Source organism: Myiozetetes cayanensis, unplaced genomic scaffold (genome assembly GCF_022539395.1).
Source record: "Myiozetetes cayanensis isolate MyiCay16 unplaced genomic scaffold, myiCay2020 scf5-8, whole genome shotgun sequence".
Classification (NCBI taxonomy): domain Eukaryota; kingdom Metazoa; phylum Chordata; class Aves; order Passeriformes; family Tyrannidae; genus Myiozetetes; species Myiozetetes cayanensis.
In genome coordinates, this window is record NW_026087742.1 from 101,981,761 (window position 1) to 101,993,476 (window position 11,716).

Below are 11,716 nucleotides of genomic sequence, written 5' to 3' on the forward strand. Positions count from 1 at the left end.
CAGGATGGAGCTTTGTGGAACCCAAGCAAACAGAGGCAATAAACCCTATTGTTTTATATGCAATTATTCTTTCGACAACCTCCTCCTCCCATCCACACCCAGTAACCAACACTGGTACTGTCTGGAACAGAACAAAGTGTGTGGCCAAGGAAGCAACAATAAGACAGATTCTCCTCAGGACAAACAAGTCGATGCTGGCACAGAATCTTCCTTTAGCACCCAGGAGGCAGCGTGAGGGTTAAACCACACAGCCAAGAGAACTAGAGAGGGCAGAAATTAGGCTGTCCCTGAATGTTATCTACCTTGAGCGCTTCTTCCAAGGCTAAGGAGAAAGCTCTACTTTCCCTTGTCTAAGAAGAGGCTTGCCAGACTCCATCCTTTTGTAGAATGTTCTAACAATCTTCCCTGTTTTCCAGTGATTCAAGCTCTTAGAGCTAAGGAAATCGGAAGCCAATACTAATCCCAGATCTCAGAGAGTCTAGAGAGGCAACAAGCATTTCTTAAATTTCTCTGCCTACAAGAGAAATTACATCAGCTCCTTGATTTTGGTTCTTGAGAGAGACACTGACAGACTTGAACAGACAGGAAGTGAAATTCTACTTAAAATAGCAACATCCTGCTTCTAAGTTCTCCAAATTAAAAAAACATTGGAACTTCAGTATTTGGCTTTGCCAACTTCTACAACCTGATTTACTTCACATACCAAAGGCACCACTCATCCATCAAAAAAATATCAAAAACATGGCTGGCAAAACAAAATATGCAACACACACCTCAGCATTTATGCTGGTACCTTCCAGGGTACCAATTCTGACTCTGAAAAAACTCCACATGTTAAAGCCATAGTCTATCAAAGACAGTCAGTCCTTCTCCTTTCTGACATCATACTTATGGGAATTCAGCCAAAGGTTTCTTCTTTCCCTAATTCTGAATAAAACTCCTAAAGGATCATGCACAAACGGGCAATATTCCACACCAGATTGCCTTCAGAATTCTGTGCATGTTTGCATCTTAATATAGAGAATTCCGAGACTGCGTAAGGGAAGTACACAGGAAAGCTTTCCAAAAAGAGCAGCAGTGCATTTGAAAGAAAGGTGAAAGAGAAGGAAAGATGAATGTGAAGAGAATGCATATGAACAGATGAAATGACAGAATGACAGAGCATCCAGTATCTAAACAGAAAAAAAAAAAAAAAGAAGGTTGAAAAGCTTCTTTTCTGAGAAACAGGGGAGAAACGTGATGCAAATTTATTTTAAAAAGAAAAAAAAAAGGAAGAAAAAACACAACACCACAATACATGAATCCAAACCAACAAAAGCCCACAACTTTTAAAAGGAAAGCAGCATACATGTAGTTCTCTAAGTGACAGGGAAAGGTGCAACTGCTTTCTGACAGAATGAGGTGAAGGAATGAGAAACACACAGGAAAAAACAAAACTGTTTTCTCCACAACTGTGAACAAACTATCAAATACATTGCAGAGGAATTACATATGAACAGATCTCTCTTGACTCTGGAAGCGGTGAAGATGACTTTGAATTGTCAGAACATAGTAGTTCATCAAGAACTAGATGGCATCTTATCTTAATTTTCCACAAACCACAGCCAGATAATTGAGATGTCAGCTAATCAAAAGCACTATTTATAGGTGCTTCACACACAGAAATTGTAGTCTTTAGAAGAAGTAGCACAGTTAATGCAAATCAAAGTGAGCAACTCTGAAAGGCAGTATGAGCTGACAGAACAAAGACCATTCAAGCTGACCTCAGTGGTCAAAGTAAAACTGACAAGTGTATTTCAGCTGTTTTCAAATGCAGCTAAATAAAAGTATTTGATGAATGAAACGATCAGCAGATACAAGGAACTTTTATATTAAGTTTCAAAGAAAATGAAGATCTTTCCCATTTTAGAAGAGATTACTGGATGGAGGAGGAAATAGCAGCTGTCCAGGAGAATGAACATTAAAAACTACTGTAACCAAAGACAACAGCAACAGCAGCAGGAAGATTTCTCTCCCAGCTGAAAGATTGTTTCTTGCAACAGAAAAAGCCAATCTTACTTGTACAAATCAGTTGGCTGCTCAAAGGTACATCTCTTTTCATCACACACTCAGTCAAGCAAGGAAGAAGTCATAGAAGGATTCTGCAATTAAGACCTTCCATCCATAAAACAGCAGTTAACCAGACTGGATTAACTCTACTCACAAATCCCTTGATTAAACATGTGAGCTCTATGAAGTTGGAGCAGTCTTACACAGATAGCAAAACTTGGCTTACTGTATCTACAAGACTTACAGACTGCTACAAAAAGAAAGAAGCAAATGAGAAGTTGGTCAAATGTATATATAAACTAGCTAAAATCCAACAAAATCCACAACATATTTATTTTTATGTCACCTGAAAAATTAACCGTGTAGTTCAAGTTGCTAACAAAAACAGCTACAAAGAACACATTCCCAACATTAAGAATACAGCAATTAACAATGAATCCAAATTAAAAATAACCTAATATCAGACTGAGATTAATGACAGGACTAGGTACATGATCAGCTCAATGCAGCAAATGGTTAGAATCTCAAAATGAGATGAAACTTAAATATTACCATTTTCATTAAACAAAAATGCAACAAAAGCACAGAAGAGTATCAAAATTCAAATCTACTGGTTGAAGAAGGTTTAAACCGTTTTACTTCAACATCAATATTTTAGTCTGAACCAAATCTAGATGTCAAGACTGCGCAGTGATGAGGGCTATCCAGGTTTGGATTTTTTTTGGTAGGAGTTGTTTGAGGGATTTTGGCTGCTTGTGCAGGTTTTAGAGTTTTTTTAATATGATCGTTTAAGCAGGAAAGTTGGATATTTGCATTCAACAAACACAGCAATTCTGCAATCTCAATGAAATGTAATAACAGATTACTTCACAGGAAAATAAGATGGTCTTGTCTAGACTGGAAGGTTTTGATAGGGTATTTTTCCATGAAGCTGTTAATGACAATAAAGACGCATTCCTAAGACACAGCTGATGGGAAAAAAAAAAATCTTGGTAGTCAATCTTCATACATAAAACATTCAAATATTCTTTATAAATAAGCATCATCACTCTTCCAAAGTCATTAATCCTCATATTTGGAACCATAAGGCCAAAGCTAAAACACTTCCTTGGTCCAAATTTAACAGCAAAAAGTTTTTTAAACCTTGTCATAGTGAAACCCCAAAATAAAGGCATCTTTTTCTGGAGGCACTTTGGAATTTCTGACAGTGGGAAACAGGCAGAGGAGCACTAACAGCTCAATAAGAGCTCAGTGAGACCTCGCAGAAAGAACAGCAGGAATGAAAAAACCACTGAAATATTAAGCTGAGGTTTTGCTGCTTGTCAGTTTTATATCTGTCACAAGGACAGCAAATTTTCAATGCTGCACAAACCTATCAGAAAAGAATAAAAGAAAGATCCACTCTGCCAAGTTACCAGAGTATTAAAAATGTTTCTTGCCAGTGGTGAGGATGAATCAGCAACCACAGATAGAGGACATATTTGATCCAAACCTGAGATGAGAGTTCCAAAGAATAGTTTTACAACTGGCTCAAAAATGAAATGTTCTGTATGTGCACACTTATACTCTAATACTTTTACCTTTAACTAAAACCTTTATAATTCTAGCTATCCAGAAGGACTACATACAAGGAGAGTCAGGCTGGCACAGTCAGTCATTACAGCATGGACCAGTACCAGCAGCTGCACTGACCTCCATGAAGTTCTTCCCACAAACCCAAATTAAAACAAGAAGGAACACACCCTGAAGTGACTTTTATGTGTGTTTGTTTCGAGACCTCGTTATCAATAAAGAGCATCAGCATGTTGCTCTATAAATTAACGAGCAAATTCCTAGAAACTACAGGTGGAGGACCCACGTCATGGAGATTCCTACTTTGCTGGGGTGGAGGTTTTTTGTTTGTTTTGGGTCAGCTGAGGTTTTTTAAGTGTCAGTTGCAAATTCATTTGTTACAAATTACTCGCAGAACATAAACCCCTCAATTTTTAAATATGAGCAGTGTGACCACTGAAAGCTAATTAAATATTGATGGATCATTTTGAATGGTTTGGGTTAGGAGGGACCTTTAAAAATCATCTAGTCTAGTTGGGCCCTGACTTGCAACACATGCAACAAATCTATATTGACATTGTTGAAAAAGCATTAGTTCCCTGGGGAGCTGTGCACCAATACTGACTTTGATCTTCAAATAAATGAATAGACTTACACTGGTTTGGGTGTGAGCTGGTTTCAATTGTCAGAAGTGATTTAGCTGCACAGTATGAAAAAGAGGGAGAGAGAGAAATAAAGAGGAACTTTTTCCTTCTGTACAATACTTCTAATGAAATTCAAAGGCACAGTTCAAAAGGCACCTCTTTATACTGACACTACAGATTAATCAGAAGTTAGGGATATTTTCCTTGTGTAACTGCTCAGCTTTCCATACTACATTATCCTTGTTGCTGAAGAGGGTTGTATCAGCACAGACACATAATTTCTGATACACAACTCTACACAACTCTTCATCCTAAATCAGAAGCACAAATTCTCAGCAACATCCCCACTGGAATACAAACTGCTACAAGACTGAGAACAAAGACATCCTTTCCGCTTCCACTGCTCATCCTCCAGGACGTTCCTTTTCTTAAAGCAAAGTTATGTTAGAAACAAATCACAGCCAAGACCTTGCAACAGTCATCTCACCATACAGCTTTTATGTGGACTCTACCACTGCATTCTGAAGAGCTGGTTTCTACTGATGCTCAATTATCAAAAATAAAAAGGAGGGGAAAGTGAACTTCATTTGCTAATACAATCCATGAATACTGAACTGCATATTCTCTCACACACAGGGACTTCAAGCTTTTATTGTGTTTGCTCTCAGTGTGAAGCAGACTGACAGCAATTACTTTTACATTAGCTGAATTACTGAATCTTGATACTCACCTCCTCTCTCACTCCCCTCCCCCTAATATATTCTTTCATCATTCCTCAGTGTACAGAACACAGATATGCCCTAGAGCTACTTCCTGCTTTTGCATCAAGGGAAAACATCCGCTCCCTGGTCCGGGATTTTAAAAACCACACAGATAGGAACCGTATAAAATCCATCATACTTTTTAATGAGCTTGCTCTATTCCAGCAGTATCAGAGCAAAATAACTGATACCATCTCTGTGGCTGTTTTCCCTCCTTTGATCTCACCAGGGCTAACCTGCTTGCAGCACTTCAGTGACCTCTAACACATAAGACCTGAAATTTCAGCTGCTCATTTCACATTACCAAGCTCTCATTTTTCTCCTCCTAACACGAGTCCCTTCCTCTTCAAGTGGGGAAGGAGTCACTGCATTATCTACAAGGTCAACACTGATCTCCTATGTGAATTTCAGCAGTATTCTTAAAAACATCCCCTAACGTCCAGTAAATAACAATTACAAAAGAAGCAATCCGAACAACATCACTGATAAATTCTGATAAATTGTATATATTGCATTAGCAGCAGTTTAAACAGTGTGTGCACTCAGCATTAATATAAAAATAAAACTGCTTCTCAATAAAGTGTTTTATCACATTACATTATTTTTATTGCATGTTCATTACATTACTTCCTTAAACCCAGGCAGAAAAAAATTACTTTTTCTAGCAGCTCTACCTTAATTTTCTACAGATTATGTAGAGATTTTGATTAGCACAAAAACAATCAAAAATTCTGCTATTTTAAGAAACCATCTATTTTAAGTATTCTCTTATCACACTTTCTGAGCTAAAAGCAAGTTAATATAAAAAAAAACTATAATGAAGAGTCTGAGAAAAGGGCTACTTGAAAGAGGCAAGCAGAAGAGATACCAACAACTAAAATCAGAAATTTTTTCATATTCTTTTACGTATACACACATATTTATATATTTTACATTTCTCTATTTCAAACCCCTATCTTGATCCATTTAGAAGGCAGCTCTAACAACCTTTTACGGCAGAAATATCATTATCTCGATTTCTAGGGGGGAAAAAAAGCCTTGTGCCAGTAATTTTTTAATGAAATTTCATAGAGGTGAAAATATTTTATCATAGTTGACGAAAACTCCATTGGAACCCAGGCCATAAGACATTCACAGGCTACATATTGTCACCTAACAACTGGAAATCTGATCCTGAACATCTCCAATGCAATTGCCTTCTCCTGAAAAACAAACCAGAGAATTAAAATGACTAACACCCCACATGAGGAGGAGAATAAAGACTTTTTACAGACTGGGGAGGATTTTTATACAACAATTCCTCTATGAAGCCACTTTACAGCTGCTTAAAATCTTATTTTTGAAAAAAAAATCAAAGTGAAAAAGATCATGCTAATCATCTTTCCTATGACTATTCTTTATTCAGCTGAAACTGTTCAACCGCTTTCAAGGATGACAAGAATGACAAATATTATTTCTGTTTTTAAAAAATATTACAGCTATTTTACAGAAAGGCTCCGAAATCTCCACCATTTTGAAGAGGGCACACACACACCTAGTACCACCTTCTGGGTGTGCTGTATACAACTTCTGCTAAGCTCAGGCCTCAAAAATGCTTCATTTTAGGCAGGAGTGTAGAGGTGTTGGAGTTTACCAGGTACACTCCACAGGGCCAAGCAGAAGTTCTGACGCAAGCACAGCTCTGGCTGCTGGAGGTCAGGGTGGCCTCACACGCAGGAAATGTCCTCAGGGCGCTCCGATAAGACAGAGGAAGGAGGATGAGGATAAGAGAGAGGAAGGAGGAAGAAGTGGCATCTTTCAATAGTGTAAAGAGATGCAGAGAGGGAGAAAAAGTTGAGGGCAGGGGATAGAGGAGAATTTGGAAGAGATAAAAAAATAACATTAAGAAAGGTGAAAAACAGGAAAAGGGATTGCAACTGGTACAGAATAATCAGGCTTTCACATAGACTGAATTTTTTGATTACTTCTTGGTGTAACATTCCTTTGGTGTGTACAAACAAGCTGCAGTCTTCAACAACAAAGCACCTTTCTCAACCACTAATACAAATCCATGCAGACAACAGCTGTCTGCCAGTATTAGTGATCTAACCGGTTCAAAGAGCACAAGACTGCCTCTGGATCCAAGCTCCCAACTATGATGACAGCAGAGGTGATCAGCGTGATTTCACATAAGCAGCAACATTTCCTCTCCCTTTCCCAAGAGAACAGCTTAAACAACACCTTAGAAAATATCAAGATGAAAAAATACCAATGAAAAAAGCGTTTAAGCGCTATGACGAAGGCTCCAACTGCTTAGCTTCATGGCAGCATTGTTACACAGGTCCCACACCTCATTTAAGGCACTGAACTGTCTGTGCTTTGAACATGAGCAAAGACTGCACAGCACACGAGAGGATTTTCCTTCTTCTACTGCAGAAGCTGGAAGGTGTGTCCCAAACGACACAAGGAGTTGCACAGCTGCTTGGTGATGATGGTAGGTAAATGCTGCTCTCTAGAATCAGGCTTGTACTCTTGCATTTTCTAGATTTGGTAAGCAGTACATTTCAAAGTAGGTTTTCTCCAAGGAACTACCAAACCTACTTTGTTTTCTGCACTTCAACTTCAGGAGGACAGTCTGATGTGTGGGCGCACTGAGCTCTTGCAAATGAGACTCAGGTGTTCCCCAATCACATACAAGTCTAAGTAGCATCAAAATAAAAATAGAACAAAACAAACCCAACCCAAAAGCAACAACAAACAACCTCCCCACAAAACACCACCTCTTCATTTCTCAGACATTTAAGAACAGGCACCAAGCTTGTTCCACTGTATTCATGATTACATTTAAGGTCTTTGCCTTATCTTCCCCTTTTACGTTGTAGAGAACACCATTATTTCACTCAACTCTCCTGGCAAGTGCATTTTGAGTGCAAACTAATTCATTTTAAGGCACTCCACCCATAATGTCATAGAAGAGCTCATAAAACATCAGTTAAGTAAAGTATTTCTTGTATATTTTGGGCATGTGCTGTAAAAAATCTTGGGTCCCCAGACTGGATTAATGTTAAAGTATGTATAACCTACATACATACATACACACACATGCACAGTGTTGGCCTAGTAACACTCTGCAGTGCCATACAGAAAATATAAATGGTTAAAATGCAAGGCACATAGGCAATTTAAAAATAAAACGTTAGGAACCTTAACAGCATAGTACACAAATAATTCACCTATTCTCATCAGTATCTAAGACATCTTTCAAAAATGCTGCATTAAAAATGCTTTTAATAAAACTGTTTTCATTCAATATCTCCTAGAAATTCTACTCCTAACTTCACTTCCTTGTGCAATATCTCTGTTTGTTTTTAAACTACAAGAATCACCATTTAAAGATATGAAAAACAATGAACTCTATCTACCTTCCTTCCACTCCCATTTTGCAAAGAAACATCAGACTGAATCATGATGATTTGGGAAAGTCATCATCCAAATGAGCTTGAAAGAAACCAACGTGAAGGATCACAGCCCAGGGGAAGTATGGGTGGGTAAAAATTAAAAATATGGCCTTTGCTACCAAGTTAGAATGTTCAAAAACCTTTCTAGACCTTTATCAGTGCAAGTTACTCCACCGGTCCTTTATTGCTTTCCTTGATCTTTTCCACCATGAACCTAAAAAAGGCTAATATTTGAACGACAGATTAAACAGAAATTAGAGAAGTCTCACAATACAAAGCTAGTAAGACATAAATGCCCAGGAAGAGTATAAGTAAACAAAAATAATATTAAAAAATATATTTCCTATGACTTGCCTTACTGAATATAGATTTTTCTCCATTCAGCAATTCCAAACCCTACATCCCGATAGAGCACTATGTTTAAAATCTTATCTGTTGTGACAGAAGACAGAAGTTGAGGGCTGTGTCAGCGAGCAGGCAAACCAACCCTAACTGAGTCTTCTCCAATGCCCCCAATTAAATGTGCCGGTCTGGGATGCCGGCCTAGTGCCAGCAGCACCGGAGTTCACCCGGATCAATACAGCTGAATGAGCTGCACAGGGGTGAACGCATTTCAGCATGAACGGGAGAACTAACTGAAAGTCGATAGTGAAAAGCTAGTGCTTAATCCTGTAACACACAGGTAGAGCAGTTGTGCGTCGTTCCGATAGTGGCCCGCAAACTAATCTCTCAAAGAACAAAGGGACGATTTATTTCCTACGACATTCCCAACATCACTGTATTACAACAGGTAAAAACGTGTAAAATGTCTTCCCCCGTAACGCATTATATTCAGTGGTTTCGGCGATGCTGCTCTCAGGTTCCCCCACGGTCCAGCAGCATTTCCGCTGCCGTGCGCGAAGTGGGCGGCCTGGGGACACCCAAACGCCGCTGTTCCGGAGCACCGTCAGCCGCTGCCTCCAGACGCCGGCCGGTGGGTGCACCAGGCACCTACCGACAGCTGCTGGCTTCTTTTGTTCCCTGCTATCCGTCGTTTTCCGCCGGGCACCGCGCCGGGCAGAGGGAGCGGCGGGCAGCGGCGCTCCAGCGACGCCCCGGGGCGCATCGCTCGGCGAGCCCGCGCCTGGCACCGCCGCTGCCTCGCCCCGCTTAACGGGACAATTCATCCCGCATCCTCCCGCCCCGCACAGGTAACGGGCGCTGGCCACCGCGGGCCGGGCATCCAGCGCATCCCCTTCCCGAAGCCCGCGGGTGACACCTCACGGGCAGCATCTGCAGAGCGCAGCCGACCCCGCGGCTCCACCGACCCCGCGCCGCGGCCCCGGCGGCCGCCCCCGCCCGGCGGGGCGGTGCTGGCGGCGCGGGTCAGCCCAGCACAGCCCGGCACAGCCCGGCACAGCCCGGCACAGCCCGGCACAGCCCGGCACAGCCCGGCACAGCCCGGCACAGCCCGGCACAGCCCCGCCGGCCGCCCCGCGCTCCCCGCAGCTCTCCCCGCCGCAGCCCCTCGCAGCGCAAGCTGGGCGCCCGGGGCGGAGGTCCCTCTTCTCTCTGCCCGGCCCAGCCCGGCGCCACCACATCCCAGATGCCCGGGGAGGGCCGTGCCCGGCGGGAAGGTGGCGAGGCCGCGCAGCCGGTGCACGGGGAGGGCTCGTAACCGTGTCAGCCCCGCGCGGGATCACCCAACGCGGCAGCACCGAGGGGCGTCCCGCCGCCGCCAACCCCGACCTCTCCGCCCGTCACATGAAAGCAATTATTGCCTCGGCCGGGGGAGGGGAGAAGTTAAAAGCCGTGAGCCGAAGGAGCGGAGGCCGGTGGCGGCCACCTCCCTCCCGCCGCCCCCAGCGGCACCCGCACCCCACCCGCCCCCCGGGAGCCCCGGCCGGCCCGCGGCACCGCCACCCCGGCGGCCTGGACTCACCCATTTATGTCGAGCTGGGCTTCGCCTGGCAGCGAGAACAGGCTGAAAGTTTGGGGCGGGTGGCCACGGCGAAGGCAGGGGGCGAGGGACCGCCCGAGCCGCCGCGCGGAGCGGAGGCGCTGACAGAGCCGCTCCCTCCTCCGGCGGCCGCCGCGCTCAGCACCCGCCGCAGCCGGGCTGCATCCTGCGGGCAGCGCCGCGGCTCCCTCGGCGTGTGCGGGGAAAATACACAGAAATCAGGAGAGAGAACGGGCTCAGCCTTCACCTCCTGCAGCCACCTGGGGCCCCGATGCCGCGGGGCAGAGCAGCCCGGGGAGAACGCGCCCGGGGGGAGCTCGAGCCGGGGGCGGCCGAGCCGGGCGGGCGGTGCGAGGGCTCGGGGGCGGCTCGGGCTCGGAGCGCGGGCAGCGATCGCCGCTGCTGCTGCTGCTGCTGCTGCCGGGGCGAGCAGCCGCTCCGGCTCCGGCTCCGCGCTGCGGGAAGTGTCGCGAGACTGCGCCAGAGCCGCTGCGCCGCCTCGGGCCGGCGGGAGCGGCGGGGGAGGAGGGCGGGGAGCGGGGGAGGGAGCGGGGCCGTGGTCCCGGCGGGGGCAGGGGCGGCGGGGAAGGGGTGGTTCCCTCCCTCTCCGGCCAGGACTCGTCGGCCGGGCACGGGGAGGGGCAGGGGCTCGCCCCGTGTGGGCGCTGGGGGAGGATGGAGCGCGCTCCCGAGCGGCGGGACGGGCAGTACCTGGGATTCCTGGCACACACCTGGGATTCCTGGCACACACCCGCCCCGTCCCCGCACGGCCCCGGGAGTTGTGCCCGCTCCTGCCCCCGGGCCCTGCCTTCAAGGATACGCGCCGGCACCTCCGCCGGTGCCCCTCCGCTCTCCCCGGCTCTGCCCGTGAGAGAAGGGGCGGGCGGGGGACAGCCTTCCTTCCCCACACCCTCACAGGTTTGGCTTTAGAGGCCGCCAGGGAAGGCAGGAAAGAGAGAAGCTAAGACAGACAAAAAGATTAAAGAAGAGTGCATGTATGGTGGTGGTGATGTTTCGCTAAAAAGAGGAGAGGCGCACAGGAGCACTGATTGTTCTTACTGCAGGGAGATGAGAAGCCCCTGCTCCAGTAACACCAGGGAAAGGGAGAGCAGTCACTGCGCACTCATCAATGACATGACTGCCCAGAAAGGCACCGATTGAGGCGGGAAGAGGCTTCTGCACAGGCACCTCTTCTCACAGGTCTTTACCCTTGGAAATAAACTACGGTAGTAGTAGAGGAGAAGCGCAGATTTTAAAAAAAAAATCTGGTAAAAAAGATAAAGTATAGATAACATTTTACAGCATTAGCACCTTGATTATTAGTGAAAGGTTATG

General features: G+C 45.1%; 2 protein-coding genes across 4 annotated transcripts in view; both read right to left on the bottom strand.

The window, feature by feature from the left end:
• Positions 1 to 10,661, bottom strand: part of SH3KBP1 (SH3 domain containing kinase binding protein 1) — a 215,375-nt gene extending 204,714 nt beyond the window's left edge. For both annotated transcript variants that reach the window (XM_050332555.1, XM_050332554.1), the window contains exon 1: positions 10,364 to 10,661. In XM_050332555.1, coding sequence (XP_050188512.1) covers positions 10,364 to 10,367 — 4 coding nt within the window. In that variant the 5' untranslated portion in view covers positions 10,368 to 10,661. The remainder of the gene's footprint in view (positions 1 to 10,363) is intronic.
• Positions 1 to 11,716, bottom strand: part of BCLAF3 (BCLAF1 and THRAP3 family member 3) — a 57,064-nt gene that overhangs the window by 12,409 nt on the left and 32,939 nt on the right. The window lies entirely within an intron of this gene.